General features: G+C 40.5%; 1 protein-coding gene and 1 pseudogene across 1 annotated transcript; both read left to right on the plus strand.

The window, feature by feature from the left end:
- The first annotated feature begins 1,730 nt into the window (after window positions 1-1,730).
- LOC127203081 (zinc finger and SCAN domain containing protein 4C-like) lies at window positions 1,731-5,400 on the plus strand. The gene is made up of 3 exons (XM_051161888.1): window positions 1,731-2,126; window positions 4,143-4,302; window positions 4,386-5,400. The coding sequence occupies exons 1-3, from the start codon at window positions 1,731-1,733 to the stop codon at window positions 5,354-5,356; spliced, it is 1,527 nt and encodes a 508-aa protein (XP_051017845.1). The 3' UTR covers window positions 5,357-5,400.
- Window positions 5,401-5,471: 71 nt separating this feature from the next.
- On the plus strand, window positions 5,472-6,314 carry LOC127203082 (DNA-directed RNA polymerase II subunit GRINL1A-like; annotated as a pseudogene).
- The last annotated feature ends 3,039 nt before the right edge of the window (window positions 6,315-9,353 follow it).

Genomic DNA, 9,353 nt, shown 5'->3' on the forward strand with positions numbered 1-9,353 from the left:
TCTTTAAAACTCGGAGGAAAATGGACCACTAATGTTGGCTGCTGTAACCTCCCACTGAGTATGTACATTAAAAGCAAAGATGGGCTTCACACAACTTTACCAATTGGAAACTAAAGAACACATCTTTCAGATTCAAGAGAATATATACTTGTTTCACTGGAAGCATCAGACTCAGGAGAATCAAAGTTTGCAGGTTTCTTAATAGGCTGGGGAGCAGTTTTCCAGGGTGACTGGCTGGGAATCAGGATATATATATGTCGTGTGTGTGTGTGTGTGTGTGTGTGTGTGTGTGTGTGTGTGTGTCCGTCCAATCCAGGAAATATGGAGGAATGAAATTCACTTTTTTGTTTTCATGTCCATTCTTCAAGTCCATTTCTTATTATTTGATCAGCATTGAGGTAGCTGAATTGGTTAGTTGAAAAATTATAGAATCGTAGTGTTGAGCCATTCCTAGATGTGTGGGTTTTGCCCATACCTCTCTTGAATATTTGATGTAATTCTGAGAGATATTAAATCTATATATATTTTTGTAGCAGAACTTTTATATACCTGGTTTTTTTTGTCATAGTAGTTTGTGTGTATGTGGTTTTCTTTTGTGTGTGTGTTTTGACAGCTGGTAAAATATCAGAATTTTTCTGGGAATATGTAAGTCTAATTGCATTCCATAATTCTTTTGTGACAAGGTATTTTATTTTATGCAAAAGACTTTTCCCCATTTAGTTATCTGTTCTTAAACACTCTTTGCTCTAGTATCCTGATACTACATTGGATTTTCAGGATTCCCAGTGTAGATTAAGACTTTTCAGTATGAGATCTTAGATGAAAATCCTTGCTTTGGGATTACCTATATCAGGTAAGAATAACAGTTACCCAGAAGGAGAATTACAGGCCCCAAAATACAAGGTTATAGTTGTAGACTTGCCCTATTGGTAGACTATGGACTTCAATGGATCAGGTCTTTGTTCTATGTTAGAAAGGGGGTACTGGATACAGCTTGTATTTTACAGTGGGATTGGCACTTCCATCATGGACACAGATTGCTGAAGTCAGAGGTTCAAAAAAGTAGAATGCTGTTACAGAGCAGGTTGCTTTGGACAAACTTTCTGATCAAATGCTTGATATTTTAAACAGCAAAGGCTACTCAAATATAGAAATAATAAATATGTTTTCTTAAGGATATGTCTGTACTGCTCTGTAATTTAATATTTGTGTTCTTTCACCTTTATTTTTGGTTATTCACGACAGGTCTTCTCTATGTAGCTGTTCTTGACTTCTTTGTGTTCTTTCGCTTTTAATATTTTTCTTAAGGATGCATAGTTTTGTGTCGCTTTAGAATGGAAGGAATACAGTTCTTGAGGAACAGCAACAATAACATCTGCTTTTCCTATAGGGGAAGAGAGAGCCCTGAGCTATTGCATAATTTGCTATGTTCTCATGGCAGACATTCCTATCCTTGACAGAGCATTTTTCTTCCTATTGAGTCAAGTATGGTTGTGCTTTCCATAGTTTCTTGGTTTTTTCTTTTGAAATATATTTTTTATAACATTACTGTCATTTAACCACGAAACCACCTGTAACATAAATCTGAGTAGATTTTTGCCTTTTATTATGAATCTTTTCTCTTTCTACTTCATAGCTTTTGCACATCACCAACTATTGAAACGGATTCAGAAGTCACAAGACAGATACTAAATTGGCAGAGCTGAACCTTCCTGATGAACTTAACCAAAATGGCTTCACAACTCAGAGAAACCCTTAAGCCTGAGTCACCACCAAATGACCTTGAAACAGACAATCTAGAGTCCATTCCAAGCTGGGGTTCTGTTGTGGAGTCTGGAGAAGACAACTCTAACTCGCCAAGTCCTCAGCTGAACTTTCCCCCAAATGACAATGGCTCTTTGGCAAAGCAGGAGCTGCGAAGACTCTGGGATATGTTTACCTCATGGTTGCAGCCAGAAAAACGGAGCAAGGAGCAGATGATTTCTCAACTGGTCTTGGAGCAGTTTCTCAACAGTGGGCACTACAAGGACAAGGATGCCTTAAAAGAGAAATGGGAATCAAGTGGCAAAAACATGGAGAGATTCATGGAGGGTCTGACTGATGAGTGCTTAAAACCCCCTGTCATGGTGAGTACCTGGGGTGAGGGATGACTAAATTGGGAGGAAAGACAGTCTTTGGGATTAGGGAAAAACAAGGAATGCTAGGCTGTTTGTGTTATTAGTGAAATCATCCTCATCCCAGTTCAGAGAAATTGTAGGCCTTTTACTTCCCAGGTGCTAGATTGAAAATTTAGGATACCTTATCTTTTGGATTGTGAGCATAGACTTTAATGACTTAGCCAAGAGTTTTGAGTGACTGTTGAGGCAGCCAACTGTCTCTGTCATTTTCTCATTTGGGAAGCTATCAATGTGCAGGCCTTGAATAACCATGAAATTAATTTTTTATTCCTTCTCAAGTCTCTGATGTGGTTAAGAAGAGATAGTATAGTTTTCCAAGTGAGCTTAGGCGTGAAGATATTTTTTGTTCTATATAGGTGTTTCAAGTTGACAATGATGAGCTCTGATAGATTTTGATTTACATTCAGAATTGTGATTTATTTCAAAGATGCCAAATACAAAAAGCCTAAACTCTGAATGTAACATTTACATAATTCCTGATTGTTTCGTAGTGCTTCGTAGTGCTTCTTGCTGTAGGTAGCTTATTGTATACATGTATAAGAACATAAACATATATGTGAAAAAAATTAAAAAGATAAAAGTGTGGTCTACAACAATCTGCTGCTTATTTGAATTTTTTAATGTATAAAAATGTTATCATTTTATAATTTGTTTTATTCCACATTTTCAAGTCTTTGTGCTTTAAGTTTAGAATTTCATGTGTGAAACTGAATTCCCAGTAATCTTCTACCACAGTGTTCATTCACGTTCCACAGAGCAGAGGCAAAGTTCTCTTGAGGAGACCAATGTAAATGTTGGACTTATTTCAGTCAGAAGTGAATTCTGTTAATTACACAATAATAAACACACAACCCACTAAATTGAAGTTTTGATGATAAAGTTATTTATGGTCTACGGAGGTTGTGTAGACTAGTATTCAGCAGCGAGGACAAAGAATTATATGGACTAGAAATAAAACCCACTGACCCAAATGGATGAGGGACATTGACAGGAAGAAAGAAAGAAACAGAGAGAGAGAGACAAAGAGACAAAGTGATGCAAAGAGAAGCCACTGATGACTAATGACTAGGGGGTGTTGAAAAACCTCAGCTATCTCTGAGTATGAATAACAGACAACAGGGAGGCTGGAATCCCAAGATTCAGCTAGTAGAGAACACGACTAGACACCTTAAAGATTCCTGATAGAAAATAGCAATTATAGATCACAGGCTGAAGCCAAAGGAAGAGCTTCCTCTAGAATAGCAACAATCACAGAGAAACAATGGAGGGAGTTCAAAGGTTCTGGGCACAAAATAACAGATATCAATCCTAGAGTCAGCTGAGAAATGAAAACAAGGACTGGTAAATCAACAAAAAGAAAAATGTCATCTGTAGAGACACCTTTCTGTCGTTGAAAGGATAAACTTTATTAGAACAGACACACAGCTCCCTTGAATGGATTAGGGAGGCTCATCCAGAGAAGGTGACCAAAGGGGATTCTGTGTCTGAAATGCTATAGGGTGCTCTATGCAATCTAGCTCTTCAGAATTCCACTAGTTATGCATGTTCCAACCCAGCCTTGTTCTCTTCCCCCGCTGCTGGCCATGTTGCAATCTTTCCAGAATGTTTGGTGGATGGGACACAATGCCTGGAACAAGGGGCAGCCTTCCTATTTTCAAGATTGGCAAAGCTCCTTATGGTCCCCCTTCAATGTACTGAGCAGTTGAAGAAAATGTTTTTTACAAAGCTCCATGGGCTTCTCACATTGTGTTTCTCTCTGGAGACTGACTCAACAACATGAGCAAACACAGTGTCAATAGTGACTTTAGAGTACAGAACTTGTGAGTGCCAGGATAATTTCCTTAGAGAGAGGGTTAAGAGAGATGAGCTAACCCACAGGCTAGTGATTCTGCACAAACAGGTTAAGGGCAGGTATTACATCATCCACTGGTTCTTTGACAATGGTCACTTGGTGTTTGATTACAGGTCCATGTCTCCATGCAGGGGCAGGAAGCCCTCTTTTCTGATCATATTTCCTTAAAACAAGTCATCAGTCAATTAAAACAGCGGCAATCAGCAACATCTGCAACAGAAGAGGATGCAATGACACCTCTTCAGACCTCACATGGCATGATCTTCGCAACAGGTGAGTGTGGGTACTTGATAGATAGGGATATCGTGTGCGATCACTTCTGGGGTACAGTTTCATAGACTGTTTTAATTCCACAGGCTATGAAGACACTCAAGATGGCTACAAGAACCCCCAGCAAACCAGTGAAGTAAATAGTGGTGTTTATAGTCTGGAAAATGAGAAGGATCCCCTTCCTACTATCCAAGGATATAAAAATCCTGAGCCTGAAGTGGGTGATATTTTTTGTGGAATCCCCCATGCTGCCAAAGGGACAAAGCAAGGCTCCTCCAGGTACCAGGATCAGTTCCTCTGGGAAAGATTTCCTGAAGCTGTACCTATGGAGTTACAAGCAGGATTGTCCTCCAGGCTAGACCACACTGAAGACAATGAAGATGGCAGCAATGCTTTCTGGAATGCCACTGAAGTATATGCTGGTGCTACCAATACTGGAAATGAGATAGACCCCCTTCTCACTATTCAGAGAGAAGATCCTGAGCCCGAGGAGAGATGCTGTTCTCATGGAGACCTTGACAAAGCTACAAGAGGGAGTCAGGGCCCCTTCAGGTCCCCAGGAGAGTCACAAAGTGCACCTTCTCCTGAAGATGTCACAGTGAAGGTATCAATGCTCCTCTCTAAGCCACAGTGGCCTCCCTCTCAGTCTGTCTCTCTGTGCCAGAATCTTGAGGCCAACTCCACAGGTACAGGTCAGCAGGAGAGACTCCACAGAGACCTGAAAACACACAATTGCGATGAATGTTCTCAAACCTTCAAGTATCGGTCTAGACTTTTAGCCCACCAGAGAAAACATAGGAACGAGAGGACATTTTCCTGTCCCTTGTGCCATAAAGGCTTTTATAACCACTCAGACCTTGGAGTTCATCAGGTCATCCACAAGCAAGAGAAGCCTTTCACATGCAGCACATGCAAAAGGTCCTTCAGCCACAAGACAACCCTGCATGCTCATGAGAGGATTCACACAGGAGAGAAGCCCTACACCTGCTCCCTGTGTAACCGTAGCTTCCGCCAGTCGTCCACATACAACCGGCACCTGAGGAACTGCCACAAATGACACTGAACTCCAAATCTTCCCACTCAGAGGCCAGCACAGCCTTAGCCTAGAATTTTCATCTGTGCATGAAGAAACACATCACTTTCAAACAACAGTTAGCCAGTGAAAATGTAACATGAACCTTCTGGGTTATTCCTTCCACCCAAAGTTTGTCCCATTCTACTGCCACGTGATGGCAGAGACCATTTCCTAACTGAAAGGTGCTACTGCAGAAAGGGAAGAAGATGGACTGTGAAGGAAACTGTTTGACCCTGTTGTGTAGACTGTAATCTAAGGCAAAGAGCAGCCACAGACATTGATGCTGACACAGGCAAGGGCCAGAATTTGACCTGATGCTTCATATTTTGTCATCAGTTACTGAGTGTTCCTCTGTAGACATCAACTCTTGTAAAGCAGCCTCAGAAACCCCAGGACCTGCACATCTCCCTTCCAGAAGGAAATGAAGAGACACTGGAGGCTGGATGTCCAGTAAACACAGGCCCAGCTCCCAGCAGCACAGCAAGGATACCCTCATCTGAAGTCAATGACCCTCTCCAGCACCCTGGTGCAAGTCAAGAGGAAGATATTTCTAGCACTAATTTGCAACGGATCAGAATCTCAGACCAAACGGAACCCTCTTAGGAGTGAGACTCCTAAGAATTGTTATTACCTAGAAATGCTAGAAATATGAGCCAGAAACCCACTGCCCACTCCTCATAATTTGAAGGCCAAATGTCTTACCAATACAACAGAGTGACTCATTAATTCACTATCAGAGGGGTCAGTCTACTGCTTCCTCAGAAGTACAGCGATGCAGGCGTGGTATCATGCTGATGACATGACAGGAGCATGCCTCCTTCCGCTCCTCCATGTGCCTGCACAGCTGCTCTCTATAGGAGAGTCACTGGCACTGCAGAAACAGCAGATGAAGAATAGTTACACTATGAGTACTGAGTCTTCAACCCCATCAGAGTCTTAAGAAGGAAATATTATCTAATGTGTACAAAGTGAAGGCAAGCAGAACGCAGAAGTACAGAAATACCAGAGACAGTTGACTACCTGGAGAGTCTGTAATGATGGGGCGTCCAGTGTTCCTCCTACAGCACAGGACATCGGACACACATTTCTGTGAATCAGGGATTTTGAAGGACTTGTATGTCGAATATCTGCAAAGTTGAATAGGTTATTTCCCAGTGTCATGCTTCTTCATAGACTGGAAAGTCACCCTGCTATCAGAAGTAGAAATAAGAACAGTTTTCTTCCAGTGGCTTTATATGCCACGTTTGTTTCTTTGATGCCCACCATCTTCCCTGAAGTAGATTGCAATGTTTACATCTGAATCTCCTCATGATTTTTGAAATAAAATTCTTTTTACATATTGTTTTCAATTAATTAATTCAAAGGACATCTCAATTGTTATCACATCCCTTGTATTCTCCCATCCCTCCCACCCTCCTGCTTACCCCCTACTCCCCAGCCCTATGACTGTGATTGGGGGGACCTCCTCACCATGCCTAGGCTCATAGGGTATCAAGTCTCTTCTTGGTAGCCTGTAATCCTTCTTCTGAGGGCCACCAAATCTCCCCATCATGGGGATGTGGTCAAATACAATGCACCTGAATTCGTATGAAAGTCAGTCCCCCTCTCCACTCTCCACTCAGCTGTGGAGAATGTCCTGTCCATTGATTAGATCTGGTTTGGGGTTTGAAGTTTACTGCATGTATTGTCCTTGGCTGGTGCCATATTTTGGGCAGAGCCCCTGGGCCCATATCTGTCCATCATAATGTTCTTCTTGTAGGTTTCTAGGACCCTCTGGATCCATCCATTTTCCCCATTCTCCCATACTTCCCTCACTATGAGTCCCATTAGGATTTCCTCCCCTCTATCCTTCTTTCATGATAAGTGAAGACTTTCATGGGACATGTCCCTTGGGCTAGTGTCCAGATAGAAGTGAGTATACACCGTTTGTCTCTTTCTGCTTCTGGGTTAACTCACTCATTATGAACATTTCTAGCTGAATCCATTTGTCCACAAATTTCATGAATTTCTTGTTTTTATTATTGAGTAGTGTTCCATGATGTAAATGTACCATAGTTTCTTTATCCTTTCTTTTACTGAGGGACACTTAGGTTGTTTGCATGTTCTGGCTATTAGGAATAAGGCCACAATGAACATGTTTGAGCATATGTCCTTGTTGTGTGCTGAAGCTTCTTCTGGGTATATTCCAAGGAGTGGAATAGCTGGGTGTTGAGGAAGCCTTATTCCCAGTTTTCTGAGATAGCGCCAGATAGATTTCCAAAGTGGCTGTACTAGTTTGCATTCCCACCAACAATGAAATGGTTTTCCTCTTTCTCCAAATCCACAGCATGCGGTGTCACTTGAATTTTTGACCTTTGCCATTCTGATGTGTGTAAAATGGAATCTCAGGGTCGTTTTGGTTTGCATGAAATAAATTTCTTAAGTCATAAGTAGCTAATCCATTTGTTGACCTCATTCCATTAATATCTCACATTAATTTCTGAAACACTGTTGTGAGTTTACAACTTGTCTTTATGCATATATACCTTTTATGGTCAAATTTTTCATTGACTTACTTTGTGGCTCAAATAGCTAACTGAATCTCCTCTTTGTACTTTTTCTAGAGCAATAGGTAACAATCAGCACAGCAGAGTCTCTCGTGTTTCCTTAAATATTTTCTCTAAAGTCTCTGCTTCAGAAGCAGCCAACAAAATATCATCCATTTAATGGCAAATGACAGATTGAGGAAATTGCCTATGAATTATTTCTAACAGTTTTTGCACAAAATATTAACATAATGTTGGACTATTTAGATATTCCCTGTGGAATTACTTTCTGCTTTATATGTTTATTAGACCACTATTGTGCAGAGTCAGCACAGAGACTACAAACCTTTTCCTCCCATCTTCATGCAAGGGTATTTTGAAATCACAATTTTTAAGTCAATTATTAATATAGGCTATGATTTAGGTAAAAAATAAGGCAAAGGAATTTCAGGTTGTAAAGGATCCTTTGGTTGAATTATTCTATTCACTGCTCTTAAATCTGTTACCAGCCTCCACATTCCTGATTTCTTGTTTACAATGAATATAGGGGAAGTTTCTGGGCTGGTAGACTCTTCGATACAGTGAGTCCCAACTGGTCTTCTACAAGTTGCTCAATGTCTGTGATTTTTCTTTTGTCATGGGCCACTGATCTTGCCACAAGATCTGTTTAATAACAATTTTACGGGAAGGCTATTGGCACGTCAGCAATGTCCCCTTTTATACATTTGGAAACTCAATATCTGTGATGTCCTGTGTTTGGACAATGGACACAGATTGTGATTGTCCCTGATTACATGTATCTTTACCTTCCTCAGGAGCATGTGTCATCTCACCCATAATATTATCATTGTCTGTATTTGGAATGGGAAGAATATTAATCTGAATATCTCATTGCTGTACAAGATGCCTTGCCCATGAATTTTTTTGGTATGTTAGCCGCAAGGGATATCTACTTCCCTCTTTAACCCTCTGGTCCCATACATTTAATCCATCCTATATTTGTCTTATTTGGGATAGTTTATCATTATGTAAAACTTTCCATAAGTCTTCTGATGTTGCCTATCTGGATCCCAAAAATTTTGGGAAAATATACTCACATCTGCCCTTATCTACCAATACGTCTATTTTCACACCCTTAATTTGGATCTCTGATCATTAACCATTATTTTTCAGAACACAAATCTTACAGTACTCCCAAATGCATTCGTTTTTCTACTTGAACAGCTTTACTATTGATGTAAAGAAACAGTAACAGCTGAGCAATTCTATGCTCTGCATTAATTGGCATTTCCTTTTGTATATTTGCCATGATTTTAATGTCTTCCTTACAATCCCCATCCATATACCTGGATGTACAAATAAAGGCTAGATAAGTAACTCCACTTCCTCCCAAGATTGTTCCTACTCACCCTGAACATGAAGGACCATAAACACTAATAATTATTTTGTCACAT

The sequence above is a fragment of the Acomys russatus genome, chromosome 19 (genome assembly GCF_903995435.1).
Source record: "Acomys russatus chromosome 19, mAcoRus1.1, whole genome shotgun sequence".
In the NCBI taxonomy this organism is placed as follows: Eukaryota; Metazoa; Chordata; class Mammalia; order Rodentia; family Muridae; genus Acomys; species Acomys russatus.

Excerpts from the sequence above, each read along its gene's own strand:
- LOC127203081 (XM_051161888.1), top strand. The coding sequence starts at position 1,731 with ATGGCTTCACAACTCAGAGAAACCCTTAAGCCTGAGTCACCACCAAAT. Across the intron at positions 2,127-4,142 it reads GCTTAAAACCCCCTGTCATG|GTCCATGTCTCCATGCAGGG; the intron begins GTGAGTACCTGG and ends GTTTGATTACAG. Across the intron at positions 4,303-4,385 it reads TGGCATGATCTTCGCAACAG|GCTATGAAGACACTCAAGAT; the intron begins GTGAGTGTGGGT and ends TTAATTCCACAG.